General features: G+C 53.0%; 1 protein-coding gene across 1 annotated transcript in view; it reads right to left on the reverse strand.

Annotated features, from left to right (window-relative positions):
* Hs6st1 (heparan sulfate 6-O-sulfotransferase 1) overlaps positions 1-6,273 on the reverse strand; it is a 45,312-nt gene extending 39,039 nt beyond the window's left edge. Inside the window, exon 1 of the mRNA XM_050134664.1 lies at positions 5,405-6,273. Coding sequence (XP_049990621.1) covers positions 5,405-5,931 — 527 coding nt within the window. The 5' untranslated portion in view covers positions 5,932-6,273. The remainder of the gene's footprint in view (positions 1-5,404) is intronic.
* Between the last annotated feature and the right edge of the window lie 11,895 nt (positions 6,274-18,168).

Genomic DNA, 18,168 nt, shown 5'->3' on the forward strand with positions numbered 1-18,168 from the left:
AGGAGTATAGGAAAAGGGTGTGGATCAGCCAAGCTCCCAGTGCCCACACAATGGGCCTGCCTCAGAAGGGCCTGCAACAGAGGGAAGAGAGCTCACCCAGACTGGGTTTGCCAGGCCCCGGTGTCCCACTAAGGCTGAAGTAGGGTGTACCGTCTCCAGTGGAAGCTATCTGGAAGCAGGAGAGACTTTTCCCTGGGTCTTTTAGCCCTCTCCTGTGTGTGAAAATGTACGTGCCATGTCTGCAAAGTGACAGACCCTGGAGACTGGGGACAATGCCACAGCAGGAAGGGGCACTTTATGCAGGGACAAACAAGACCAGAAGTCCAACAGGCAGCCAATGACAGGCCGGAATTCTAAGGCAGATGAGACAATAACACCTGGGCTATCTCTCTCCAATGGGGCTATCTCCAAGTACCTCTCTTGCTCCCATTCATCCCTGTGACCGGCTTTGGGCAACATGCCTGCACCAGAAAAAACGGCCCTCTGGAACCAGTTATACCTCTCTCTGACCTGGGAAACCCTACACATGGGAGAGGGTTTTCCACCCACTCAGACGCTGCCCACATCACTTCCCACGGGCACTACACACACCTCTGCCTGTCCCTGAGTCTCGAGCTTATTCCTCTCCCCGTCCCCGTCAGTCTAACCCTCTCTCTCTTCAAAACAAAAGCAAAATAATGAGGTCTTACTTGGAAGAGAAAGACAGAGTTCCCCAGAAGCCGAAAAGAAAAAAAAAAAAATCTCACAAGATGACAGACACTTAGTAACATGCATTTCGTCACCTTGCCGATGGGTCCTGAAACAGGGGCAGAGGTACTTATTCAGTAGGTCGGGAGAGCCGGGGTTCAACGCTTCAGCCTGGAGCCTGGACTGATGAACCGACCCGCCCCTCACTCTGTAACCGGTCTCCTAAGCATGGCATCTGTGCTTTATTGACTCTTTTCAAACCTAGTAGGTGAGTGGAGAGCCCTAGCGACAGCCCCTTCCTACTCTCTCTGTGGCTTCATGTCTGCTCTGGAAACATCTCTCAAGTCCTCTGCACTGGGGACAAGAGAGGCTGGGTGAAAAGGCACCTGGCTTCTAGCTTCCTTACTCTGTGTAGAGTGACAAGCAGTTAGAGATGAGCTGGCCATGTCCCCATAGTGCTGCCCCTGACCCTGCCCATCCTCCCCAGGAGAGGTGGCAGAGTGGGCAGCCTAAGGACTGAGAAACTCCTGGAGAACGTCCAGCCATACAGGGTAGGCTACTCGAAGCTGCCCTGTGCCACTGCGGATGGTCAGTCAGCAGACCTTGCCAGTGTTCCCTTTCAGAGCCAAGAGAACATGGCTTGATTCCTGCCCTGCAGCTACGGGTGAAGGCTGTCGGATGGCTTCTAGTAGGCCTGATGACTCAGGTTTCATGTAATATTGTACATTTCTACCTAGGGATGGACAGCCTATATGGCCCGAAGCTACAGCTGCCTTTTTTTTACCTGGAGACAGTAATTCTCACTGGGGCAGGAGACAGTAAAGGGCCAGTTGAGGTACAGGGCTCAGGATGGACAGATGTCCAAATACTGCCCCAAGCCTTCCAGGCTTAGCCACTCGGATGAGTTTAAATGGGCCAATCTTCAAACACCTACTTTATGGGGGTGTTGAGGACTTATCTCATTCTCTCTTCCATTGTAATAAAAACCCCAAGGCTCGGTGCTTTCCAAAGCAGAGGTGACTAATTTAGTTCTTAGAGGTTCAAGGACATGATGCCAGCCGCAGCTCAGATTTTGTGAGGGCCTTGTGGTGCACAGATGACATCACGGTGGGGCAGTGTGAGAGAGAGATCACATGGCAGGACTGGAAGCCACAGGGCAACCACGGTCCAGATTCAGTCTTTCAGGAACTAAGTGGGGTGGATCTCCCCCTCCCTCGGGAAGGTGTCCTCAGATAACCGAATCACCTAAGCTCTCCTCTTAAAGGCTTAGAGCCTCAAAATCATTATATTGAGGACCGAACTCCCAGCAAGCCACAGGGCCCACTGAGATCACTGCAGTAGACACCCTAAGCAGGTGGGGAAGCAACGGGGATGGGGGGATAACAGGACACAACCATGGCCCATTCCGTTCCCTACAAGGTATGAGTATGGCAGGGCTTTACATTTAAAAACATACGTACTGCTTGCTTAAACAAAAAACCCAAACACACACACATTTCAGGGAACCAGTAAGATGGATGGTTCAATAGATAAAAGACGCCAGCCATAAAACCTGATCCCCTGGACCCACATGGTGGGAAGGAGAGAACTGACTTCTGCAAGTTGGTCTCTAACCTCTGATACAGGTCCAAGGCAGGTACATACAAACACAGACAGACAGACAGACACGCTAAAGCAAAATGTAGTAATAGTTTTTTTTTTTTTTAAGTGAGAGTGGCTTCCAAGTTGGAGCTGAGTTTTAAATGGAAAAGAAAAGAAAAACTTTGTTGTTACTGTTGTTTTTGAGACCTGGTTTTATGTAGTGTAAGCTGGAACTCACTCTACAGCCAAGGATGACAGTGACCTTCCGGTCCCCCTGCTCCCATGCCCTGGGATGCTGGAGGTAGAGGGGTACACTCCCACGTCTGGTTTGATGTGGTACTGGGGCTAGAACCCAGGACCTCCTGCATGCTAAGCTAGCACTCTGCCAACTGAGCCACATTCCTAGCCCCAGGAAAGTTTTTAAAAGCACAAATGTGATCCTAGTGAGGTGGCAGCTGGGAACTCTGATGGCACAGGCTGGAAAGCATGAAGCGTGGATAAACTAATGCCCCGAGGGCAAACTTACACGGACGGCCTCCAGAGCTGCAGAGTGTTCGGATTTCCTACCCAGACGAACTAGCAAAGGAAACCAAAGCTATGTGAAATATTTGCACATGGTGGTGTCCACTCGGCGCTCATTCTTTACCCAAGTGAAGTAAGGGAAACCTTAAACTCTCCACATGTGGCGCTAACGGCCTGGCTACAGCTGCCACACTCTGAGCTTCTCACAACACTGGGGCTTTCAACACAAAAACCATGGAGGGGGAGTACGGGCTTGGCTTTTCAACCCTGCCCCCTTTTCCTGCCCAGTCACAGAAATCACCACTACAACAGAAGGGGGCCTGTGAGAGGAAGACTCCAGGCCTCTTACTATCATGCCAGACTCCTCTTCCTCCCACTACTTGACCCTGGAAGACTCCAGCCCCATTAGGTACCACCCCAGAATGGCATACAAACCTCCCACCCTCACCCCTAGCCACTAAGGAAATCATAAACTGAGTCCAGAGCCACCAACGGTGGGCTTCACTGGCTCCCAGAGGTACGCTGTGTTCATCAGAAAGAGTTCTCTGGCCCAGGTGCCAGTGGTCCTTGGTAACGATCAGCCCCTGGCACTTCCACCTGCCCAAGGTCAGCCAGCAACCCCTGTCTCTCTAGGCTGGTCTTGTAAGTACACCGGCTGATGCTGGCAGATATGAAACATCTGTAGTAAACCGAGGCCACAGAAACCTCCAACGCTTTGCTCACACACCTGTTCCCTACCAAGGCAGGAAGTACCAGAGACTCCGTAAGTCACAAACCTAGGAAGGAGCGGAAGAAGCACCCATCCCCATTAGTCACCCAAACATGTGCCTGGTTCAGTGCAGCCACAGGCAGAAGTCCCACGGGGAGGTTGGGAGGCGCTGGGCAGAGTTATCTGTCCAAGCACTACCAAAACCCTGAGGGCAGAGAGAAGAGGAAGACCCAGCCCACCCAGTTCACAAGCCATCTGGGAGGGAACAGCCTTCAAGGGTTCCATCTCACAGCATCCAGGATGGGTAGGCTCTGGCTTCTCTATTGCTCCAAGAGTGCCATGCACCGTTTGCCTGGACCACCTATAAATAGGATGCTCTCCCTGTCCCAACTCCCACATCCCGCAGACAGAGAGGGCCTCCCTGGGCCTGCTGGGGTCTGTCAGGGCCCAACACTGGGCACCCACAGCCTTGGCTGGTTGACAAGTGGACAGCTGCTATGGCCAGCCCCAGCCCAATCAAAAGAGCATGGCTGAACCACGGAATGGGTGCTGCACCTGGAACATAATACATGTGTGAGTTAGCAGAGCTAGTGCTGGGCAGGAAGCAGTTTCAAGGGCCTGGAAAGGAGACTCTGGGTCTCGGTTAGGGTCCTGGAACAGCTCACTTTGAGACCTGGAACTGCCAGGGGTGCGGTGCAGGGTGTATGGCAAAATAGGTAGATCTATTACCCAACTCTCATATCTTAGTGTCCTTGCAGTTTGAGAAATAGACCTGGTGCTCTAAGGCAGGAAGTACTGGGGACCCTAAACAGCTTCCAGGCTGGCTGGACCCTGGAGGCTCCCAACCCCATCAGAAAGCCAGCACCTTCCGGCCCCAAGTGTACCAAAGAAAACACCGACATCAGTCAAGACATGCCCAAGCCTACTTCCTAGCTCATCTGTAAATTCAGTCCCACAGTGACTATGGAAGAGAAACAAAGGCAGGCTAGAAGCCCTAATTCCTGGCCCTTCCAGGGGTGGGGTGGGGGAGACGATCCCGGAAGGTTCAGCGGGCACCAAACAGGAACAGGACTACAATCTCAACTTTACAAAGTGCTTCCTGAGGTGCTGCCCCAACCCCACTGGCCCTCACCTGCATCCCTCAAACAAGGAGAAGATCGAATGGCCCTTGGCTGATGGAAGGTCCCTTGCTGCCCAAGTAGCCCTAACTGCCTCAGCTATCCCTAATCTGAATGGTGGAGACATTTCTAGGGAAGGCAGTCCCCAACCCGAGGCTTTTGTTCCACTTTTGTGGCTGGGGTGGCCAGGTAGTGCTGCCTTCTCCCCTCCTTCAGCCCGGGTCACACAGGCCTTTGTTCTACCTGCACACACCGGCAGGCAGAGCCCACCCCTTTCCTGGCAGCTCCTCCCCAGGCTGGCAGGCACTGGAGGGCCTGAAGACACCACAGGTGAAAGGGAAGAGGGACCTCATTTCTCATGCTCCACTTTTGGTACTAGACAGGCATGGGCTACACACACACACACACACACACACACACACACACACACACACACACACACACCTATTTTTCTGCCTCTAGACCCAACGCTGGACCTTTAGTCCCGGAGGTTTATCTTTTAGGCTAGCCAGCAGTACGACGCCGCAGGTGGGGTGGACAGAGGGCAGCGGGCGGTGACCCAGGAGGAAGTCTGGGCACTGCGCAGTCAGGGCAATGGTGAGGAAAGGCAGAGAAGAGGGTGAAACGAGGGATCAGAGGTCAGGAATGGCAGCTGCAGGGACAGATGAGCCGGCAGATCGGAAGGGGCCCCAAGAGAGCAAGGAGGGCTGATCTGGCCCGGCGTTTAAGGTACTAACCCCCCCACCCCCGCCTCCCGCCGACACACTCGCCCGCAGCGGGCGCTCACCTGGGCGAACGCAGACCAGCTGGGTCGCGGCGGTCCAGCACACCGGGCACACAGTTGGTGAGTTCGGTCCAGTCAGCGTGCAGCCCGCAGCTCCAGCCCGTGGAGAAGCGAGAGAAGAGCCACGTCTCGCGGCGGTTGGGCCGATAGCAGGTGCACTTCTTCTGGCCCGGCCGACAGTCGCAGGGCACCTCGAGGCGCACGTTCTGCACAAGGTGGCGGCCGAAGGTGGTGCCGCCAGTCTTCTGGATGTGCAGGAAAACGATCACATCGTCGCCCTTCATGTCGAAGCGCAGCGAGCGCTCTAGTTCGCGCACCGGGAAGTAGTACTTTTTCTCGTAATGTGGGTCCGGTGTGGGGAAGAGATCCAGGTCGTCGGGTGGCGCACGGCCACCGGGCGCGCCCAGGCTCAGCCCCGGGCCCGCGTACTGGTACAGGATGAGCATGAAGCACGCCGAGCCCGCCACCACCAGCACGAACTTGCTGGCGCGCTCAACCATGGTCCTGCCGCCGGCGCGCCGCCGCCGCATGTGTCACCATCGCCGGCGGCCCGGGCGCCGGGCCTGGGAGGGCGGGGGGCGCAGCTGCTCCGCCACCGCCGCCGCCGCCGCCGCCGCCGCTGCCCGCACTCCGGCCCGGCCCGGCTACTCGGCGCCCAGGCTGTGCACAGCGTCGCGGGCCCCGGGCCTCCGCGGCGCCGTGGTTGCTTCCCGCCCCGGTCCCCGGCTTGGCTAGCGTACAGCCCGGCCCCCGCCACAGCGCCCCACAGCCGCGCGAGCCCGCACCCGCCCGCAAAGCTCAGCGGCCAGAACGCTCTGCACCGCCCCGTGCGCCGCCGCGTCTCCGCAGTCCGTCGCGGCCCCGCCCCGACCCGCCCCCGGCCCGCCCTCGCGGCGCCTCTTGCTGTCGCCGCCCGCTCCGATCCTCCGCTCCGCCTCTGGAGCGCCCTGGGGGGGGAGGGGCTGGAGGAGGCCGGGGCGCAGGCCAGTGCTGGGCGCGGGGTCGCGTGTCTCTCACACTGTGTCTCCAATGATGGCTACGGAAAGGGAATTGGTTTCTGCTCGCAGGCCTGTAGGTGGCGACAAGGCTGTCCCGAGTCCAGGAATGGGTGGTTCATTTGGGCCTCGGCCAAGGCTTTGGGAGCCTGAGTCTCTTCACCTTCTCAGGACAGTTTGTCTTAACCTGCACTCCCACGGGAATATGGGGGCCTTGACCTTCACAGCGAAGGATCTGAAGTTCCAAGTTTGAGAGCTCTGGGAGTTGGGACCACCATTCAGTTTGGGGCTAGCAGCAAGGCTGGGGAAGGAAAAGAGAGGTCGAGGGCGGCATGGATCTAGGTCTTAGGTGGACTTCCCCATTCCCCAGTGGCATTGGACGATGACCCGAAGCCCTTAGTGAAGATGAGCTAAATGTCTGCAAAAACCCTCTCCTCCCGCATGCACTGTTTTGATCCTGGTCATTCTCAAAAAAAAAAAAAAAAAAAAAAACAAAACAGTAGTTTTTAAAAAATTGAACCAACATTAAAAGATGTTTAAAATTCCCACTTCCTTGATTTTTTTTTTTTTAAGGGTTGGTGGCAGGACCTGCAGCCTTGACTGGTGTTCTACCCGCAGTGGCGTGTATCATGGGTCCTCGACCCAATCCCGGGCCCTAGCCTGCAGAGTGGAGGCTCCAGCGAGCCCTCCGTGCAGCCTGTGCGGTTCTGTACTCTGTACTGGGCCCCTAGCTATACTTAGGCCACCGGAGCAGCTGGCGGTGGGCCGTGAGATAATCGGTCCAGAATTCCACACCCTAGGGCAGCTGGGATGGGCTCTCTCGTTTGGATACAGGCCAGCTTGGCCTCTGGGAGAGACGCCTGCTGTCGGGCTCAGGTGCCCACATCATACTGCCAGGTGAGGCCCTGGTTCAGGCCTTCTAAGGGGGGGGGGAGAATCAAGGGAGTGGGGGAGGGGACGACACTCGGGGTCCTGGACAGTTATTGCACGTCCAAAAAGACTGTTGAAAATAAGGTCAAACCAGGAAGTCCCCGACCCAAGCAAACAGAAAAGGAGAGAATGCAGACACGCTTAAATGTAGCTCCTCAGGAACCACGCAGAAACTGGGCCGGTAGCTGTGTTGGTAAAGTGATTGTCATGCAAGAAGGGGGGCCTGCGTTCAGTACTCAAAACCCACGTTTAAAACACCAGACGTGTTTGCATCTGTTTGCAATGCCAGGACCGGGGAGGAAGACAAGATGGGCAGATCCCCGGGGTTTGCAAGCCAAGCCAGTTTACCCTATTTGGTGAGTAGCAGGCCAATGTGAGACACTGTCTCAAAAAGCAAGGTGGGCACCTCTCAAAGGACAATATCCAAGGTTGTCCTCTATCCTACACACGCACACACACGCGCACACACACACACACACACACACACACACATGAAGTTTTGCAGACAGATCAAAGAAGTAACCACTGTGGTCAGATGGGTGCATGGCCCTGAACACACTATGTGTGACAAGATTGTGGGGAAGGGGTACCCTTGGTGAGATCCAGGGCCCTTTGCCCCTGCCCATTTTATAAGCTGGAACTGTCCTGGGCCCAGAGAAAACCTGAGGACAGCTTGTTCCAGTAACGATTTCTTCTGGACAGGTGTGAGGACACAGCAGTGTGCTGAGGGAGCTCCCTTTTAGTAGCAGACCAGGATTCTATTCCTGCGTGGGACTTGGTTGGCCCAGCAGTCCCGACTTACAGGGCATTGCTGCAAACGAGCCCATTGGATGGTTTTTGCCCAGATGCTAAGGTTCTGCCAAGAGGCAAATCCCAAATAGGGCTGCTCTGGCGCCCGGCACAGCCCGGCACAGCCCGGCACAGCCCGGCACAGCCCGGCACAGCCCGGCACAGCCTGGCACAGCAGAGACGTTATTTCCAACCGCACCAGCAAGCACAAGAAAATACTGAGGTTTGGGGTGTGGGGAAGCACTCCAGAGCCAGAACTTCACACTCCGTTCCTGGCCAGGAGAAACTCCTTCCGGAGCTCTGTCCTTGGCCAGCCTGTGTTCATCTCTGCTCTCCAGGCCAGAGGCTGAAGCCTTCAGGATCTAGAGGGCCACCACAATGGTATCTATTGCCAAGTGGCCCCAGAGCAGTCAAGAGAAAACCTCGGATGCTCGGCTGGGCGGATGGGAAAACTGAAAGCCCATGGAGGCTGATGAGTCTGGCATGGGTGCGCCGTGGATGGCTGTCCCTGTGACAAACTGCGGTGGTAGCCACAGCGCTCTGGCTCAAGGGTCGACAGCATCTCATCTAGCCGAGGCTGTTTCTTCAAACTTCATTCTTGCCACAATGGCTGAAGAGCCCTCTCCTTAGCCAGGAAGGCCTCTCTTACAAGGAAGGCTTTCCTAAACCACCCTCTTTAAGCCCAGCGGGTGCTTCTTGATACTCCCGAGGCAATCACGTGAACTGCCCCGAAATCAAGTGCCCGAAGTCTGAAGTCAAGGAGTAAAGCTTTTGCAACCCGACTAGCCAGGCTTCCCCGGGCTCTTGCCCCTGAAAAAATTGGCTGAAATGTGACCCTGAGAGTTTGCTGTGGATTGCCAGCGAGATCGATGAGGCCCAGCTGTCATATGGCACTCAGTACGGGTTCTATTTGCTGTTTCCTTTCTCTCCCTGGTAGCCAGGGTTCCCCATAGCCCTAGGAGAGTGCTTGAGCTGAGTGTTTGCTGGAGGCAGCGGCAGCCTTAGTGTTTCAAATACTAGTTTGTCCCTACCTTGGTCCTCAGAAGGCTTACTTCAGAGCTCTTAGCTCTGGGCTAATATGGAGGAAAAAGAAAAGACACTGTTAGTGGTAGGAAGTGATGACCCAATAAAACAACTTCTGTTGGTGAAAAGATTAAGATTTCGTCTTTAGCAAGCTAACATAATTCCTTACCCACCATACTCCCTCATAGTCTGAGAACCAGAAGATCAATCTCCCCGCTCCCCTCCATCCCCGGGAGTGCAGTCCCGCGGGCGGACACGCGGGGGCACAGCCTCTGGCTGCTACCTCCTTCAGCAGTTGACATTGTAAAATTGGGGGATTTTCCACACTTGCTTCCCTGGTTCTCCCTCGGCTGTCTGCCCATTGTTTCCGAAGGAGTGGAGGAGGCAGTCGCGTTGTCTTTAGAGCCTCCCATGGGGCTGCGGGCGGAAGCCCGGAGAGGTTTTGCTTGAGGACAAACTTTTAAAGGTGACTCCGTGTAGCGATGGAATCTCAGACCCTCCAGTAGCCAATGGACTGAGTCCAGAGCTGGTTCTGTAGGGGTCAGGGGAGCGGAGCTGGACCACTCTCGTGGACCTGAGCCCATCAGTCTCTGTAGACCCTGTCGGCCCCATTTACCCCATATTGTCGCCTGGTCTCCCGAATGGTTCTTTCTTGGAGTGCCCTGCCTCCTCCACCAGCACAGCCTTCTCTGCTGTTCCCTTTTCTCCCATGGCAGAATTGTCCTATGGCTGGCTAAGTGGGCCTCTGCTCAAGAACTTTGCAGTACCCTTCCAAACCCTCCCGCAAAGGCCTGCCTAGGGTGAACATGCGTGATCTAGTTGTCACCTAGAAAATACTCCACCTCCGGTGGTTTGAAGGACTCAGACTTGAAGCAGCCACCAGAGCCTCTGGGATGCTGATGCCTGCCCCCCACTCCCCCGAGCGCGCTTCTGCCTACTTCACCTGAGAGTCTAAAGAGTCTGCCTCATGCTCGTGACACTCTGAAGAGGGCCACCCACTGAACTACCCCACCTGGAGGCTGCCTGTGTAAGGGAAACTTTGCTCCTTGGCATCATTCACTGGCAGTGCATCCAGTAGCCTAAACTTAATTTCAAGTCCCTCTTTCTCTTGACTTTTCTGCCCCTCAACGCCCCCCACTTCCCAGGGCATTCCTGAGACTAGCTGGTGACCCCATAGTGGCAGGCTGGGCAAGGCAGATCCCCACAGCTTGATGAGATGCCAGCAGACTTACTGTCCAAAGGGTTACCCAAAGGGTTTTGCCTCCTTGTGCCTGTGTGCATGTGCTTGCACATATGTGTGAGTGTTGTGCAGGTGTGTGTGTTTCACATGTGTGTAAATAGGCAAGCACATGGGTTTGAGTGTGTGTGAAGATCAGGGGTTCACAACTCATGTCTTCCTTGATGTCTTTTTGTCTAATTTACTGAGTCAGGGTCCCTTGCTGTTCCTGGAGTTTTGCTAATCTTGCTAACCCCTTGCTCTGGAGATCCCCAGTCTCTGCCTCCCAGCAAGTGCTTTATCTGCTGAGCCATCTCCCCAGACCTCTCTCTGGTCCTTTCTGCTTGGAAAGTCTGCCAGGACCTGCCTTGAGAAATTTCAGAGCACAATGGAGTCATAGGCCCACCTGCTGGGAGTGTGGGGGACATCTCCTTCCAGCTTTCCTTTTTCCAAAAGGGTCCCTGACCTAGCTGGAGTAGGGAGAGCCACAGGAGAGGCCAGCAGATGGTTTGGGAAGACACATAGGGCTATCTATGCCCCTGGGCAGAGTTCATGGCTCTGTGGATGGTTGAATCCTACAGGCTGAGACAAGCCACCTGGTCCAGAAAGTCTTGTTGTTCTATTGGTGCCTCGCCCTCCTTGAGCCACCCTGGGTAGGCAGAGAAGTCCTCTGTCCTGGTCCTATGCCAAACAGAACCCCATGAGGATAGTAGCATTCAGCATCCTGAATCAGCCTCCCTTCACATGTGGCTTCTTGCAGTTCATCTCCTTTGTTTCCTTCGTGGAGGTGACTCCTCTTTCGCCTGTGACACCCTGTGCCTCTCCCGTGGTGGGAGCAGCCCTTGCCAGAAGATAACAGAGCCCCTCCCTTATGTGGCCGGGTCTTTTTAGCTGCCCAACTCCATTGACATTAATATGTGTGTGCATGCACAAGAAAGCCAGAACTCAGGCTCCAGGATTGTTCCTCAAAAGACATACACTGTGTTTTTGGAGACAGGGTCTTTTACCGGGTCCTGGGGCTTGCTGTCAGCTAGGCTGGGTGGCCAGAGAGGATCCCTTAGCTTCACTCCAGTGTAGGTTTGTGAACATGCCTGGCTTTTCATGGAGGTGCTAGAGATAGAAGCTAGGCCCTCATTCTTGGGTGGCAAGTGTGTTTACCAACTGAGCTATCTCTCTAGAGCTCCAAATATTAATGTCCTTGCTGCCCATTTCTGTCCCTTGACCTCATAAAGAAGGGGATTCCAGGTGAAGTAGGCCTGGTCCAGGGGCACATAGCAGTTTGGGGTAGAGGGGAAGGCTGGCAACCCACTCTGGGACTAAGAGAAGAACACAGGCATATAGGAGGCCCCAACATAATCCCACAGCAGCCAGGAAACAGGACACTACCCACCTGGCTAAGGACTGTGCTTTTAACAGATTCTTGTAGCACTGGTAGCCCCAGCGGGGGCCACCAGGAGGAGGTCAGCTCCTGAAGGAGTGGCAGGGCATGGGCTCCCTTTCAGCAGTTGGGGATGGGTGCTTAGACCTGTCAGGTCTGGGGGAAGTTATTCAGCTCAGAGCCCTGTGTATCCTGTCACAACACTGGCTCTCTGGTCAGACTGGGCCGGCTGTGTTCAGCCCCCACACTGGCAGTGGTTCCCCACCTTCCTAATGCTGTGACCCTTTAATACACAGTGTCACGTCGTGTTGTGGTGACCCCAACCATAAAATTATTTCCTTGCTACTTCATAGCTGTAATTTTGCTACTGTTATGAATCGTAAATATATGATTCTGATGTAGAGACCCACAGGTTGAGAACTGCTACCTCACAGGTAGCATCGCTGGAGCTGCACAGGGCCTTCTTTGGTGCTTCCTTTCCAATGGCTAGGGAGAGCCTGGGAGTCGTTCATTGGCCAGACCATGAGCTTCAAGCTAAATTGACAGCTCAAGGGCCTATAGACACAAAGGCCTCCTGGTAGGCGCTCTGGCCCCAGTGGCTTTGTGTATTTCTTCCACCTCCTCAGATAGACTAGGGGGTCTAAGAATAGTCTTGGTCTCAGCTTATGGAAAGCCAAGTCTGAGGTGCGTGTGTGTAGATGAGCTGGTTCAATGATTGCCTGACACGCAGGAATCCAGTGCTTCAGTTAGGTTTCCATTGTTATGATGGAGCACCGTGTCCCAGAGCAACTAGGGGAGAAAAGGCCTTATTTTAGCTTACAGTTCCACATCATAGTCCATCACCGAGGAAAGGCCAGAAGGTTAAACACATGGTTCTTTGGTTGGGAGAGGAGGGTCCAGCAGGCACTCTAAGCCATTCTGAATCTTTGGTGCAGAGATAGGGCCCAGAGGCTATTATGTCGCAAATGGGGGGGATGCAGAACCCAAAGACCCAGGTTAAGACAGGATGGATGCTGGAGACACATGGGCCAGGTTATCCCCTTGACAGTCAAATCTGGGGGTGCCCCTGGAGTCTCAGACCTGTTGCCTGTACACACCCCCCCCCCCCCCCGCACACCTCTGCAGGCCCAGAGCCTCACCATACTGAATTGTGGCCTTACACCCCAGGAATATGCTTCCCCTTAACCCCTTAAGTCACACAACTCTGTCTTGTTGGGGGTCCTGTAAGATCCCCTAAATTTAGAAATTTCAAAGACCATAAATGCTTGAACTGTGCAAATAGATAACAGACTGTCGAAAGAGGTGAGTGACTGGGCACTGTCCGAGATAAGGCACAAGCTCTCTGTGAGAGGAATGTGATATCTGGGGTTTGCTTAAATTGTCCCCAAGGCCTGGGACTGTAGGGAACCCGATGAGCTTCTAGCTAAGGGAGGACTGGGAGAGAGCGAGTACCATTATGAAGCCACCTGCTTGATGTCCGCATTCGGTTGAACTTATCATAAACAAAAGCTAAGACACAGAAAGAAAGCTTCAGCAATTACAGGCTCAGTCAGATCCCTGGGTGGGATTATGTCAGGTCTTTTTCCTCCTTCACAATGGATTGGCTCTCAGGCAGGTGGGAGCAGGTAAAGACAGACACGGCTGTGGTTCAACTCTGGTCTGTTTGTATGTTGTTCTTTGCCGAGTGTTTGGACAATGAAACCAGCATCAGAGGCAGGCAAAGGAGGCCAGTGGAAGGCGGGGGAGATGGTGAAACTGATCCAAACTCGGGCCTGGGGAAAAAAGAGGAAGGTGAGTCAGGTGTGTCTCCTCTCGGGGTGTGTCTCCCTGGGTGTAACTTCCCTGGCGAGCCTCTCAAGGTGAACAGCCAAGGATGGATTATCTGGTGTGTTCCTTTCTAGGTAGGCCAGCGACGCCGTTGGGAATTCCAGGTGAGCCCTGCAGCTCCTTCCTGGAAGAGTTGGGACTAGCCTGGGGGAATTTTCTTTCCCCAGCTTCCAGTCCTGTCCCCACGTGTCACCAGCAAAGAGCACACCCCACCCATTTACCCTCCTTCCCACACCCACTTGCACTCAGAGTGGCCTAGCCTGTACAGGAGTAAATGGCATGAGGAGTTCTGAGAGATCATTAAAGAACCACAGATAAGCAGGAGGGCTCTGCCCCACACTTCCCTAGCTGGTGGCTGCTTGTCTCAGAACTCTGAAAGATGGAAAATTGCAGGCAGTTGGGGGAGAGGAAGCCCGCTATTAGTAAAGGGGGAAGTCTCAAGGCCCAGAACATTAGTTAGATAAAGCTTGGCATCCTGAACCAATAGGATGGGGAGCTGGGGAAGGGAGTAGGCTGCTGGAAGAGCTGATTGTAACTGTGAACCACCAGCCTGGGTGTGTGGGGGGGGAGGGGGGAGCACAAGGGTTTCTTGCAATCAGGGGCTTCCAAAGTCATTTTCACCGTTTCTCTAGGCTGGTGACCCTTTTGATTTTTTTGTGGAGTTGAACTAGAAACTGTTCACTCTCGACTTCCTTGCTGGAGAATGGGGTTTTGTTTCTTACACGGGGAAGCCCCTGAAGCTCCACTGACTGGAACATTTCTCCACCTCCTGGAGGACTAGCTGATTCACTTGGCCCTCAGTCACCAGCTGCAGCCCATGGAAGGACCAGAAGAACCAGATAAACCACACGTGGACAGAAGGGGGGGGGCACTTCAGAAATGAGATTCTCCTGGAGTCACAGCCCACCATACAGGCTGGGACTTGCCTGCTCTGCCTGATGGGGCCTGGCTGCTGAAAGACAACACTCCCTAAGCACTCATTGTTTCTTTCTTTTCTTTTCTTTTTTTTTTTTTTTTTTTTTAGTTTTTAGAGACAGGGTTTCTCTGTGGTTTTGGAGCCTGTCCTGGAACTAGCTCTTGTAGACCAGGCTGGTCTCGAACTCACAGAGATCCGCCTGCCTCTGCCTCCCGAGTGCTGGGATTAAAGGCATGTGCCACCACCACCGCCCGGCATCATTGTTTCTTAATGTAATAGAAAACACGTCAGGGATAAAACAACAACCAAAAAGCACTCATCCTTCCCCCAAACTGGGCAAACTGCAGCTTGGGCATGAAAAGAAAATCAGCTGATGCCAACACACAGTTAAGTCAGGTGTTGGAATTATCTGGAAGGATTTTCAAGTAGCCATCTTTAAAAAAAAAATGCCTCAACAAGCAATTAGAAATTCTCTTGAAACACATTTTAAAAATAGAAAATCTTAGGCAAGAAATAGAAGCTGCAAGGGTTGGGAAGATTACGGAGGGGCTAAGGCTCTCGCTCGGCAAGCAGGAGGTCTGGATGGCCATCTCCAGGGTGTGTGTAATGCGTCTGTAATCCCAGCATGCCTATGGGGAGATGGGGCGTGGAGACAGGAGTCTCTGGAGCTGTGGACCACCTAATCTAGTGGATGCCTGCAGTGATGAAGAACAAAAGACCCTGTCTCTAACAAGGGAGAAAGCAAAGACCTACACTCGAGGTGGTCCTTTGTCCTCCACACTTGCACTCCTGCACACACACACACAGAGTGCACACAAACTCACACACACACACAGCAAATACACATATGAAATAGTAATAAATTAAAGAAATAGAAGTTATATACTGTGCATGGACCCAACTTAGCTCTTCCCTGTGACACACTTGAGCACGCACACACACACACACACACACACCACATACACACATGAAATAGTAATAAAGAAATAGAAGTTATATACTGTACCTGGACCCCGCTTAGTTCTTCCTTGGGGACCCTCTCAGCCTTCCTTTCTAGTTCAGCGCCATTCCCTGGTGTCAACTGCCAATCCTCAGTCCACACCTTCTACTAGGGACCCCAGTGACCACACCAGGCTGAGACTCAGGTCACTACCTCAAATTAGCCATCATCAGAGAAGCTGCTTCTTGTGCTGAAGGAGAACAGAACCACACACAGGCATCCCAAAACAAACAGAAAGTATGTCTGAGCAAAAAGTCAGAACCGTGTTGGTGTGTACTGATTCCAATGTCCTGGACCTGTGAGCCTCTTCCATGGCCTCAACCCTGCTGTACCAAGCTCTGCTCACTCCCTGTGTAATCAGCACGTATCAAAGGAGGTGGTGGTGACGTCGGGAACCGGGGCTTGTGCTTCTTTTACTTGGCTTGAACTCCCTGTGACCATAGCACAACATAGGCCAGTTCATGTCCAGTTTACCCTGGAAGACCAGCATGGTTCCAACCCCCTGTGATGGCAGAGACCGGGCTATCCTGCTCCCAGGCCTAGAAAGGAGCCTTGATAGAGGGACAGGAGCTCTTATCTTGAGAGTCCTGGGATTCGAGCTCAGGTTGTGAAGCTTGGCAGCAGAGCCCCTACCTGCTTGACCATCTTGAAGGTTCAATCTTCCTTTTAAAGATATGGTCTCTCACTTTTCCAGAGCTCCCCGAATTTAGCCCAGCTGGCTACTGGTGAGACCCAGGGATCCCTCTTATGGCTGCCTCTCCTCTTCAGTATTGGGGTTACAGGCACATGCTACCACACATGGCTTAACTGTGGGTTTAGGGCATTAAACTCTGGTCTTGCATTAACCATCTGAGCTGTTTCCCCAGTCAACTTTACGTTTTCTACAAGAATCAGACTGCTATAGTTTCTACAGTGGAAGCTTCCGACACTGGTAATGTTGGGAAATGAACCCAGGAGAGATACTGAGGCTTTGAGGGCAGAACTCCCAGGAAGAGACGGGGGATCTGAAGGGAGTGGGCAGCCATGCTGGTGAGTCTGAACCTTGTGCTTTCTCTTTCTGTGAATAATTTGCCCCCCTTCTGTTCTCCAGCAATGGTGGAAGCTGGGGTCCTGCTGCAAATGGTGGTGCCATGCGAGATAGCTTCTAGCCTTCGGGATCAGGAGGTACACAAACCTTCCACCACAACACACCACGTGAGGGGACAGATGCGGCTCAGCCGGTAAACTGCTCGTCTAGCACGGGCAAAGCCCTGGGTCCATCCCCAGCACTTAGAACCTAGACAGGGCGGTGCTTTCCTTCGATCAAAGCACTTGGGAGGTAGGGGCAGGAGGATCAGAATCCAAAGTCATCTTCAGCTGCAGGAGATACTGCCTCAAAAACAGACAGACAGACAGACAAGCCCACCCAATCTGGTGTTCTGTTGTAGAAGAAGAAAGTAACAAGACAGACATTATTCTGTCAATTTTGGAAGAAAATTTAAATACAGAAAAGTAGGAAACTTTCGTAAAGTAAAAAAGACATTCGCTTAGTTTTGTTACCTAGAATTGACTGTAATGCATTTTTATTTCTTTTGGGCAGTGTTTGTTCGCACATATTAAGTCAGAGGTTGAAAGCATGCTGTTCGTGTGGTGTGGAACCGTGAAGATTTCAACTCATATTTTATCTCAAGAAATTTTACAAATTATCAAGGACTGTTTGAGAATGTGCTTGCCTGCCTTAGTATGCCCAGTTTTGGATATGTCGTAGTTTGCTTCATAGCTTTTTTATTGTTGAACTTTCTGCTTTTTAAAAATAAAAATTTTGGATTGCATTGTGGTGTGTGTGTGTGTGTGTGTGTGTGTGTGTGTGTGTGTGTACACACGCGCATGTGCACCCACCAGGAAAGCGAGTGGGTCCCAGGGACTAAACTCGGCAGCTTCACCTGCTCAGCCATCTCTGCGCTACTTTTTATTTTCTTCACTTCCCCTGGTTGACATCACATGACCATTTCTTTATTTTTATTTTGTGTATGTAGAAGTTTTGCCTGCATGTCTGTCAGTGCCCCAGACGTCAGAAGAGGGCATCAAATCTGGAATTACAGGTGGTGGTGAGTCACCTTGTGGGTGCTGGGAATTGAACTCAGGTCCTCCAGAAGAGCATCAAGTGCTCTTTAACCACCGAGCTATCTCTCCAGGCTCCAAATGAACGCTTGAATTCACAAATTGTCAGCATTTCAGATTTTCCTAATGCTTCTGAGACAGACTTGCATAGCAGGTCAGCAGGCTGAAGCAGGAAAGCCAGCTAGTCCTTCTACTCAAAAGTGCTGCCCTCTGGATCTCTCTCTACTCCTTCTTCGTGGCCTAAAGTATGTACGGCGGAAACCACCAACTTCCACCTACCACCTAGGGTTCATTATCTCCGCTGTTAAAGTAAGCACAACTTACCTCTAACATATTCAGAAAGATACTTAAGCCTCAAGGTCCCCAATAATTTGGAGTACTGAACTCGATTCACCCTGACACTTCTGTCAGAAGTAACACGTTACTTAATGAGAGGTCTCCACACCCTGCTGTTAGAACCTAGGCGTACACAACGCCTGATAGCCAGTCACTGTTCACGTGGTTTGCTCTTCAGGCCGTCCTTCGCCATTAGTCAGCTCTAATTAGGCCGGAGTCCAGCAGGAAAGTGCACGGTGCGCCAGGTCCACCGTCTC

This window comes from Alexandromys fortis, unplaced genomic scaffold (genome assembly GCF_014885135.2).
Source record: "Alexandromys fortis isolate MF-2015 unplaced genomic scaffold, M_Fortis_MF-2015_v1.1 scaffold_20, whole genome shotgun sequence".
Lineage (NCBI taxonomy): Eukaryota > Metazoa > Chordata > Mammalia > Rodentia > Cricetidae > Alexandromys > Alexandromys fortis.